This window comes from Myotis daubentonii, chromosome 3 (assembly GCF_963259705.1).
Source record: "Myotis daubentonii chromosome 3, mMyoDau2.1, whole genome shotgun sequence".
In the NCBI taxonomy this organism is placed as follows: Eukaryota; Metazoa; Chordata; class Mammalia; order Chiroptera; family Vespertilionidae; genus Myotis; species Myotis daubentonii.
In genome coordinates, this window is record NC_081842.1 from 142229387 (window position 1) to 142241500 (window position 12114).

General features: G+C 39.0%; 1 protein-coding gene across 1 annotated transcript; it reads right to left on the bottom strand.

Annotated features, from left to right (window-relative positions):
• Positions 1 to 2884: 2884 nt before the first annotated feature.
• Positions 2885 to 11864, bottom strand: LOC132229425 (protein S100-A7-like). Its single transcript, XM_059686060.1, has 3 exons — positions 11753 to 11864; positions 10578 to 10650; positions 2885 to 3317 (listed from the first exon to the last, which is right to left on the bottom strand). The coding sequence occupies exon 3, from the start codon at positions 3279 to 3281 to the stop codon at positions 2976 to 2978; it is 306 nt and encodes a 101-aa protein (XP_059542043.1). The 5' UTR covers positions 3282 to 3317; positions 10578 to 10650; positions 11753 to 11864; the 3' UTR covers positions 2885 to 2975.
• Positions 11865 to 12114: the final 250 nt, after the last annotated feature.

The window sequence follows — 12114 nt, forward strand, 5'->3', positions numbered from 1 at the left end:
CCGAGGAGGCCTGTGTGGCTGACTTAGAAACTCAGAGACCCAAAGTAACCACATAGGATAATCTGAAATTAAAACTTTTAAACTAAAAGCAGTTTATGGTGGGTGGTCATGTCCTAGGCTAGAAGCTTCCCTGACAAAGGTCAACTTTCACCTTAATTGAGTCTATTGTCTTTCCACAACTAGATAACATACCTTTGGGATTTCAGGGGAACTTCCTTTTTTCCAGACCCCTCAGGGTGGAGACCACCACTCCTCTCATTGTTATTGTTGGCTGTGAACTATCCAGTACCCACCTATGCAAAGAAACCTACGTAAAGGAAGCCTATGTCTATCATTGTACCTTTTTTCCAATCCCAGAGGTTCCCCCACCCCCCTCCCTCTTTGCTTTCTTCTGCCTCCCTAATCTATCACCAATGGATTTCATGTAACCCATTGATGTCTTCCCTTTTTATTGTAATGTATAAGACAAGATGCAAAACTGCCATTCTCTCCAGCATTATCTCAATCCATTAAGATTGTACTTCTTGGCAATTGTCAACAATTTGGCTCAAATAAACGCACAAAAATTCTCTATAGGTTTGAATGTTTCTTACGTTGACACTCTAAAATAATTTAAATTCGTTTTTAGGTGCTTGTCTAATAAATGCAATTGAACTATTCTATAATATCTTTTTTTGTAGCAAAGATTTGGCCATTCTGAGAACAAATTCCATGTCCTAAAGTCTGTCTACTTCAAGCCCCATGGAATAGAGTTAGAACTAGTATTCTTCACTCTGTCACTAATGTTTCATGACAAAAGACACACAGTAAAGTGGATAAATGTTTTGCAGGCTGACAATAAGCATGTACATCTTATTATAGGGAAAAGTTTTGGCTGAGTTTCATGCAAAAAGTCCTCTTGAACTCAAAGTGCCACCCTTACCTGCTTCTTCCTGAAATGGTGAGTAATGCTTTCAGCTGGAAAACGGGATAATAACAAGACCTATCTCATCAGGTTGTTTGGAGAACTAAATAAAATAAAATACATGGAGTGCTTGCCATATGACCTGCCACAGCCAGACAGAAGACAGAAAAGAAAGCTAAAATGATCCACCAATTAATTGAAGCCAATTAAATCATGATAATTAGGCCCTACTATGTGTTAGTCACTCTAAAGGATACTTACCTTACACAAGCAATCCTCACAATTCTGATAAACAATAATCATTATCCCCATTGTATACATAAACAATGTTACAGTTTATAGGACTTTGACTCAAAGAGGTTAAGTATTGTCCTGGCTGGTTTGGCTCAGTGGGTAGAGTGTGGGGACTGAAGGGTCCCAGGTTCAATTCCCGTCAAGGGCACATGCTGGGATTGTGGGCATGATCCCCAGTAGGTGGTGTGCAGGAGGCAGCCAATCAATGATTCTCTCTCATCATTGATGTTTCTATCTCCCTCTCCCTTCCTCTCTGAAATCAATAAAAATATTAAAAAAAAAAAAAAAAAGGTAAGCATCTCTCTCCAGCTCACACAGATTTTGGCAGAAGGATCCTATGTGATTAAGCTCTATGCTCTTTCTCTGATCAAGAAAAGCTGAAGAACAACTGAAGAAGAAGGGAAACTATTTGTCCTAGAAAAATATCTAAAAGTCCATAAATTGCCATGATATCTTTTTTGTAACTTCTCAGAGAATTTTTGTAGATAATAATTTATAAAACTGGAAATATTTTTAACAATATCATCAAGTCTTATTGGACTCATTGACAGAAATTAGAATTTTAAGCATCTTTAGCATAAAATTAATGAGTGCCAGAGTAACTTTGGAACCTTGCAAGCTACCTCAGTTCAACCTTGCCCTGCTTCACACATGGGGGACAAAGATACCCAAATTCTTCTATTTGTTTGTCAAAATTTCCTGGTAAACCTGGCAGGATGTCTAACCTAGTTTTTTTTGTTTGTTTGTTTTTTTAAATAATAATAAAAAATAAAAGAAAGGAAAGGATTTGTTTGGAATACAAACTACAAAAGGACAAGGATGCTTTTATCTGCATTTATACAGAGATTTTTTAAACGTTTACATGTAATATGATTAGTGTTTGAAAAGATTTATCTAGTATAAAAATAGTTTCAAAGTTGTAAAAAATGTTTAAATAAATAGGAGTCTCTGAGAACCATCTAGCATTTACAACATTGTTAAGTATGAATTGAAGTGTCACTTTAGTAATGCTTCTAAAATCTCCTGCATAAACTAGTGCCCTTATATGTCTACATAAACACTTTCTCCATTGCAAACAGTATGTATTCTTGGCTCTTAACAAAGATGAATACCTCAAACAAGGGATTAGTATTAGCATTTATTCAACAAATGTTAAAAATTCACTATGACCTTCTCCTTTACTAGATCCTTCAGTAATCCACTTTATAGTTGGACCCAAGAAAAACAGTGTAAGAATTTCCATGGGTGGGGGTGGGGGGGCATTTTATTGTCAGAGAGATTTCTCCATACATGTATGACTACCCTTCCTGTATGTATAATAGAAAATCATTTTTAAACTTAATAGTTTTAAAAAATATATAACGTATATAACTATGTATACAAATACATAGAGGACATTAATAATAGTTTATGTTTTTCTCAAACCCAAATGCAGCCAGTCTTTGATTTGTATGTTTTTTTATTTGTTACCCCTCAGAATACCGAAGATTCTCCAATGCTAGCATTCTGAAACATTACCATTAGAATAGTTGTTACATATTTAATTTCATGCTCCACTCAGCATAAAGCAGTTGTGGGACTACAGACCAAAACAAATTAAGTGGCTTCTTAGATAATTTCCTGCTTAATTGAAAGCAGGTAGCTTTTTAAAAGTAATACTTGGCTTTGTTTCAAATGATTGTAAGGTTATTTCTTTATTTCTTCCTTTTTTCTTTTTTTCTGGGCAAAAGGGACCTTTTATTTCTTGTGGTTTCTGGCAGCCTGGGGCTGGGCGCGCTCACTCTCTTCCCCCAGAACAGGGCGGGGCTCCGTGGCTCTGCCTATGGTAGTCCATGGCTATGTCCCCCAACAAGCACAGAAACTCTGAAAACTGGATCTTCTTATCCTCGTTCAGATCCTTTTCCTCAAAGACATGGGACAAGTAATTGTTGCCCCGTCTGTCACAGCCCTTGACGAAGTTAGGGAAATTCTCCTTCAGCAACATCAGCAGGCCCGGCTGGTCAATCATGTCATCAGGTTTGCTGTATTTGTGGAACAGATCGATCATAGTCATCACGTACTTCTCAGCGTGAGTGTGGCTCATCTTGGTTTTCAAGGAAGCAGAGCTGAGAAAGTGTCACTGAGGAGAAGGATGAGTGCAGTTATTTCTTTTTGTAAATGCATGGCTGTAGGATAACTTTCTACTCAGCCCAAGCCCAGTGGTTGGGAGTCTCTCACTGAGTCGAAGGGACATAGTGCTGGTAGCAAATGAATGAGAGCGCACCATGAAGGTGTGTGGAGGTGGGGGCACAGGGAAAAGTGGGAAATATATATACTTATGGTATATATACATATATTATATTTGCTTATGTTTTATGTGTATATATAATACACACATACATGTATATCTACATATATGTTAACTTATCATTAACATTTCCTATCATTCTGCTTTACTGTTAGCATTGGTGTAATGCTAGTAGGTGGTCTGTTATGAGACTGGCAGCCCCAGTGCACATCTGACAGGTTTTCTTCATCACAGTGCAAAACTGACCACCGGCTGAGATACCCTCTCGCACGTCTGGAGATACAGTCCTAGGAGTGAATGTGAACATACTAATAGGGAGACATGAAAGGAATTTGGTTGGCATAAATGTTTATAAAATGGATGGACTATGGACTTTTGTCAGGAGTCAATATTCAGATTTGTCAGCAGTCAATATTCAGATTTTCCCCCCCAAGTAATTTAAACCTGACAAAAAGTTTTTAAATTACAGAAAAGAAAGAATGCTTCCTTGCTGCCTAGATTTAGTAGAAAAACAGAGAGAGAGAGAGAGAGAGAGAGAGAGAGAGAGAGAGAGAGAGAGAGAGAGAGAGAGAGAGAATGAGACAGAGAGATAGGGCAAAAGGTATTTTTCAGAACCAAAAGTTTTAAAACACTACAGGGAGAAAATATATATCGAGTTTTTACATTCATCAATTGCCATGGTGATTCATGCAACTGATAATAGTGCTTAAGTGCCCCAGAGCTATGTAATAAATGATGAGATGCACTTTGGGTATTTACTGAAATTCTGACTTGCCTGCAATCTTTTTAGGCCCCTGGTTCTACTGTCTATTCTACCTGGTAGCTCTGCAGTTACAGTGCAAAGATTAGCAAATCAAATTTTTTTTAAAAAAAATTTGTAACCATCTTGTAATATTGAATGCTTAGTTTCCCATTTGGTTTTTGGCATTCCCAGGTGTGTTGTTCCAGTCATTTTAAAAAAGGTCAAGAGAAATGTATTTTTATTGATTTCAGAGAGGAAGGGAAAGGGAGAGAGAGACAGAAACATCAATGATGAGAGAGAATCATTGATTGGCTGCCTCCTGCACACCCCACACTGGGGATTGGGCCTGAAACCCAGGCATGTGCCCTAACTGGGGATAGAACCATGACCTCCTGGTTTATAGATCGATGCTCCACCACTAAGCCATGCTGGCTGGGTGAGACATAGCAATTTTAAATGAGTATGAACCAACCAACAGAGCTGTAAAATATGTGAAGCAAAACTGTTACAACTGAAAGGAAAAACAGCCCTGCCGGCATGGCTCAGTGGCTGAGTGTCAACCTAGGAACCAGGAGGTCATGGTTCAATTCTCCATCAGGGCACATGCCTGGGTTGCGGGCTTGATCCCCAGTGTGGGGCTTGCAGGACGCAGCTGATCAATGATTCTCTCTCATCATTGATGTTTCTATCTTTCTCTCCCTCTCTCCCTTTTAGTGATCTCTCTGAAATCAATAAAAATATATTTTAAAAAAGAAAGGAAAAACAGACAAATCCACAATTACAGAGGGACTTCAACCCTCCTCTCTCAATAATTGCTTGAACAACTGGACAGATAATCAGCAAAGATATTAAAGAAGTCAACAGCATCGTCACCTAGCAGAAGCTAACTGACACTTATGGAACACTCCACCCAACAACAGCAGCACTCTTTTCAAGCAAACACAGAACATACACCATAGGATCTAGAGCCATAAAACAAACCTCAGAGAATTTTAAAGAATTAAATTGGACAGTGCATTCTCTGACCATAATAAAAATCAAACTAGAAGTCATGGGCAGAAAAATAACAGGAAAATAAACACTTAGAAACGAAATAACACACTTCTAAATAATCCATGGATCAATGAGGAAATCTCAATCGAAATTAAAGGACTGGGATTAAAAAATACATTTAACTGAATGAAAATACAACATATTGAATTTTTGGAATGCAGTGAAAACAGAGAGAAATTGTAAATATAAGAGTAGAAGTCAATGAAATTGAAAACAGAAAAGTAAAGAAGATTCATAAAACACAAGATGGTTTTTTGAAAAAACATCAATCAAATTGACCAATCTCTAGCAAGACTGAAAGAAAAAAGAGAGAATACACAAATTAATAATATTAGGAATGAAGCTTTAATATCTGATATCACTACAGACCCTACAGACATCAAAGGAAAGTAAGAAAATATCAAACACATAAATTTGAAAACTTAGATAAAATGAATCAATTCTTCGAAGATCACAAAGTGCTTCAACTCAAATATTTCAATAGCCCTGTAACTATTTTAAAAAGTAGATATATAAATTTAAAACTTCAGAAAAATAAATCTCTAAGCTCAGATTGTTTTACTATAGAATTCTACCAAACATTTAAAGAAAAATTAACACCAAAATTAACATATTCTCTTCCCTAAAATAGAAGAGGGAGGAACACTTTTTCATTAATATCAGAAAGCCAATATTATCCTGACATCAAAATCAGACAAAGAGAATACAAAAAGAAAAAAGAAAAACTACAGTCTAATATCTCTTATAAATATAAAGTAACAATCCTTAACAAAATCTTAGCACATAGATTTTAGCACTATGTCAGCACAGGATAAGATATCATGATCTACTGGTGTTTATTCCTGGATACAAGGCTAGTTCAACATTTAAAAAATCAATCAATATAATCTACCATATTAACAGGCTTAGGAAGAAAAATCATATCATTCTATCAATTGATGCAGAAAAAGCACTTGACAAAATTCAATATCCATCCATGATAAAAAAAAAAAACTCTCAGAAAACTAGGAATAAAGGGGAACTTCTTCAAATGGATAAAAAGTAAATAAACCTATAAGTAACGTCATACTTAATGATGAAAGACTGAATGCTTTCCACCTAATATCAGGAACAAAGTAAGAATGTCCCATCTCATCATTGTTAATCAACATAATACTGGAAGAACAAGTAAGTGAGTATATCAAGGTCACAGAATACAAGGTCAACATATAAAAATTAGCTAACTCTCTCTATACTAGCAGAGAGCACATGTAAACAGAAATAAAATATAATACCACATGCAATTGCTCTACAAAGTGAAACACTTAGGGTATAAGTCTAACTAAACATGTTCAGAACTTGTATGCTAGAACTACAAAATGCAAATGAAAGAAATCAAGTAAAGATCTAAATAAGTGGAGATATATACTATGTTCATACATAATAAAAATGTCAATCTTCTCAAATTGATATTCAGTTTTAACACAATTCCTATCAAAATCCCAGCAAGGTTTATTGTGAATAGATATTAAGATTATTCCAAAATTTGTATGGAATGGAACTAGAATAACTTAAAAATGTATAAAAATAAAAAATATTGGAAGTATCAGTCTACTCAGTTTCGAGGCTTATTTGATAGTCACAGTTTCCAAGACAGTGTGGTACTTGTGGAGAGATGGATATACAGATCAACAGTACAAAATACAGAAGCCAGAAATAGTACAGAAGTACTACCAACTGATACTTGCAAAGGTACAAAAGCAATTCAACGGAGGAAGAACAGTCTTTATCAACAAATTGGGATATTCATAAGCAATAAAACCTATGATCTAAACTTCACACTTATATAAAAATTAACTTAAAATGGATCATAATCTTAAATATAAAACTATAAAACATTTAGAAAAAATATATAGGAGAAAATCTGTAGAACCTAGGACTTGGTAAAGAGTTCTTAGACATGACACCAAAAGAATGATCCATAAAAGAAAAAAGTGGAACAATTATGTTATTGTTATAATTAGCTAGTTTATTAATATTAATAATAAGAAGAAAGCAAAGGGGGAGATGGTGCATGCACACTGCAGTCAGCATGGCATAGGAAAGGTGCTTGCCTGTCAGTCCAACCTGGGGAAAAGATAACTGGCTAGAGGGTAAGAGCCACTGCAAGCCCATGAAATCCTGAAGGTTAATGAATTAAGCTCCTGGTTATAAAGCCCAGACAAAAGACCTCTCTCTCGCGCTCGCTCTCTCTCTCTCTCTCTCTCTCTCTCTCTCTCGCTCTCTCTCTCTCTCTCTCTCTCTCTCTCCTGTTTCTGGCTTTTTCCATGGTAACCCTCACTCAGCTGTGTGCTAGCCTGCCAGGGCCTTAGCAGCCGCATGGCCCATGGCCATGCAGACCCCCCACACGTGGGCTGCAGCTAGTCAGATGCTGGACAGGGCTGTGCTGTAATATGGAGTGGGGGCTCTGGGCAGTGGCTTTAATCCTAGCCCTGCTGAAGACAAGATGGGTTTTTTTCCTTGGCGGGATGGAGGGTGATAAGACCTTGGAGAACTCCCTTAATTTTACATCATCAATAAAGCTTTCCACAAAACCTCCTTCTCCCATGGGAGCCCCCAGAAATTATTTTCCCAGCAGCACCCCAAGAATTCTACTTCCACCAGTAACAGGTGGGGACTCAGAGGGCACTCCAATGATAATAATTGAACTTCATCAAAATTAAAAACTTTGCTCTCCAAAATATCCTGTTAAAAAGATGAGAAGACTGGGGTGAATTACTTGCAAATCTCATGTCTGATAAAGGACTCATATCTAAAATTCATATGAACTCAAAACCCAACAGTAACAAAGAAATTATCCAATAAGAAAATGGGCAAAAGACATGAAGTGATATTTCACTGAAGCGGATATATGGATGGCAAATAAGAGGATATGTGAATGGCATGAAAAGATGTTCAACATCAGGAGGAAAATGCAAATTAATAATACCATGGTGAGATACCCCTACACACCTATCAGAACAATTAAAATTAAAAAAAATGTTGACAAGAATGGTAGAAACTGGCTCTCTGCTGCATTGCTGTTGGGAAAGTAAAATAGTACAGCAAGTACAGTAGAAAATAGTTTGACAGTTTCCTAAAAAATAATCATATACTTACCGTATGAGCTAGCAACCACACTCCTGAGCATTCATCCAGAGAAATAAAAACTTATATCTACACAGAAACCTGTACAGGAATGTTCGTAGCAGCTTTATTTGTAATAGCCATCAAAAGGGAAACAACCAACCACCATGCCCCACAATAGGTGAATAATTAAATCGTTGTACATTCATAGGATAAAATACTTCTCAGTAACAAAAAGGAATAAACTGTTGATACATGAAACAACTTGTATGGATTTCAAGGGCATTATGCTAAGTGAAAAAAGCCAATCAGGAGATTACAAGCTTGGAAGGAGCAATTTACATAACAGTCTCAAAATGACAAATAGAAGTGGAGAATAAATTAGTGATTGCTAAGGGTTAGGATGTTGTGTGTGGAGGGGGAGGTGATGACTATAAAGAGATTACATAGGGAAGATCTTTGTGGTGCTAGAATCGTTCTGTGCCTTCATTGTGGCAGTGGTTTCAAGAAATATATAGATAATAAGATGACAGAATTACAAGAACACTTTATACCAATGTCAGTGTCCTGATTTTATTGTACTATAGTTATGTATAATGTAACCAATCGTGGATACAAAGTGAAGGATATATGGAACCTTTCTACTAGCTTGCAACTTCCTGTGAATCTACAGTTCAAAATAAAAAGTAAAAAAAAAAAAAAAAAAATAGATGCCCTGGCCACACCCCAGATTAGGTAAATATATAAATCTCTAGGGAAGGAACCTAGCCAACTGCATTTTTAAAAATTTCACAGGGTACTTCTAAAGTACGGCTTGGGTTCCAAACCCCTGGCGGCTAGTGCTCTTGGTACCATTAATAACCTGGTTATTATTTAACAGGAAAGGAGCAAAGGGGAGATTAGATAATATAGGCATGCCATTTGCACAGCTTTGCCAGAAAGCTGCAGTTAACATTCTCCAAGTCTGTTCCCCCACAGATTGCTGGGGAAAGGGCCTAGAGACTCATGCCCAGTAAGGTCTGGGTGATGTAGGAAGATGCCTATCTGTTAGTCACACCTGGGAGCAAGTCAGTGGCCAGAATAGGTGTGGCCACTGCAAGGGCGAGAAATCAGAGATTCTTAACCTCAGAACAAAGGAAGTTTGCCCCTTTTTTGCTCTCTGGGCTCTCTGTCTCTTGCTGCTAGCCCCCGAGGGGCTCGCACTCTCTGCACTTGCCCACCTGGCCCATAGCCATGTGGACTCCACACAATGGACTAATGGACTGTGAATAGCCTAATGCTGTACCAGACTCAAACCACCATGCAATGGGCACTCTGGACACTGGCCCTGTACTTGATTCTGCTGGAGCCTCAGCTATGTATTTTCCATGACTGGCTTAAGGACAATGGGACTTTGAAATCCGAGAAATATAATCCCACGCCAATAAAACCATTCACTCTCCTATGCAAGTCTTAGAAAATTCCTTTTCTAAGGATATCATAAGATCCATGCTACTCCCACTAGTGTTGGGGGAAAGTGGACTCACTGATTTCTCCAGCAACACCATTACTGAGTAGCATACCTGCAAGTGCAGTGAAAGGTAGAAAAGAAGAGGAAAACTAAACATTCAAATCAAATCTGTTTTAGGTTTCTTGAGTATTTTTTCACCCTAATGTTGAAACCTGGCATTTATGTGAATTTAAACAATGTGGATGGGATAATCAGTCATCATTATGTTATAGACCATTTTAAATAAAAATGCCAACCTTGATAGACTGTTCTTTGGAGTCTAATGCATTTGGTATCAGTGTTATAATTTTAAAATGCTAAGGAGCAATTACAATCACACTTAAATATGTAGCAATTTTAGAAAATTAATGTTTCACTGAGTCCTCATTTTTTATAAGTAACAAAATGAATTCACATTTTTTTTGTTTTATTTTAACAAACTGCTGACTACTACCAGCATTAACCCTGGAAAATATGTGAACATTAATATTTCTATCTTGACCATGGACTGTATCCTAATATATTAGTTACTTTTATTAATGATCAACTACTACCTAGAAAGGTCTCTTCGTATAAAACTATTCTAGTGTGTTGAAAACATAGAAGCCAAGGATTATTATGAGCCAATAAATGATAACTTGACCAATAAATGCCTTGTGTGGTTATTAATTATTCCTTAGTACCATCATCAATTGATACTCACTGTGCATCTATTCAGATGGGCCAGATTTAAAGTTTAGGGAAGAGTCTTTCTCTGCCTTCAAAGGGTTGTAAACCTGTTCGAGGATAGGACCAAATTTATAAACAATAAATAACAAAGCACAAAAGAATATGCTGAAATCTGGACTAGGAGAAAGGGGCCCAAGTGCTTGTTTTTATTGGAGGTATTTTTGCAAGAGCTGGAAGGGAGTTTGCGTCGTGTGGGCTCATTGATCCTGCAGGTGAGCAGCTTCAACAATGCAGATTTATGCTAGCCATGGGTGGGTTTCGCTTAGTTCTAGTTGTGGACTTACATCCCAAAATGCAGCTGTTTTGAAGCAAGAGATTTGGCAAAAATGTAAGATGAAGCATAAGGAATTACCTCCCACCCAACTCTAGTCAACAGCAATGTCTACTCCACCCTCCTCCAGCCCCCGCTTCAGGGCTTCAAGATTCTTATATGGTTGGAGTGAGGGTGGGAATGTGTTGTGTGCTGAATTATTTGCCCTACTGGGAAGAAACTTCCAAAACTGTACCATCTCTTCTCTCCCCCCCTCACCCTCCTCCTTTTCTTTTCCCTTTCCTCCCTCCTTTGCCCTCCCCTTCCATTCCTCCTCCCTCCGTCCCAATAGGATCCTCACACACTCTATTCTAATTTACAACACAACTTCCCAGATTTATTTTCTGTTCTGGAAATATTTATCCATTTAGAAGCATTAAGTTCCTAGCTGTCGTAAAAAACAAAATAAGAACCACCGCGTTTTAAGAGGGATAGTGCAAATTCTTTTAAAGAAAGTTTTGTGATTGTGGGAGGTAATCAACACCTACTCAGACATTCTTCTCTAAGACAGCTGAGGTTTACCATTTTCACTATGATGGCAATGAATTTTTCCTCTTTTGCTTTACGCCTTTTGGCAGCAGCCTCAACTCTGCAGGTGTTAGCGCTGTAAGGGCTGAACCCAACCGCCAGCAGGCCTGCCGAGCCCAGCGTGGGATGTTGCCCAGCAAAACACAGAGCCCCGGGAGCCAGCGACAGAGGAAGGGCGCCTTACAAGCGCGCTTCACAAGAGACTGGGACCAAAGCCCTAGAAAACTAGAGAGAGTTCATTTCCCGGCGGGGGGAACCCGCAGGAGCCGGAAAAAGAGAGGGGAGGGTGGGGGAGAAAGAAAGAAACCCACCCCGAGATCTTAAACTCAGCGCGAGCGAGAGAGCGCTCAGGCTGGCTTGGCCGCTCCAGCTGGAAGTCATTGTGCCGGCTGGCGTCTGCGTTGTCAGGGCGACCGCCCGGCCGGCGCCAGCGGAGGGGGGAGGCGGGCTCGGTGAATGGGTGACGTCACGCGGCCGGCGCCAGGCAGTCTGGGCGGCCGAGCCAATGAATCAGCTGTTGGGGGAGGGAGCGCGGCGCGCGGGAGGAGGACGCAGGAATGCGCTGCGGGCTGCGCGGCCCCGCGGACAGGCTGGAGGCGCCTCCGCCCCGCCCCGCCCCGCCCCGCCCCGCCCCGCCCCTCCCTGGCGGCCGGTCCTGGCTTCCCACTCCTCC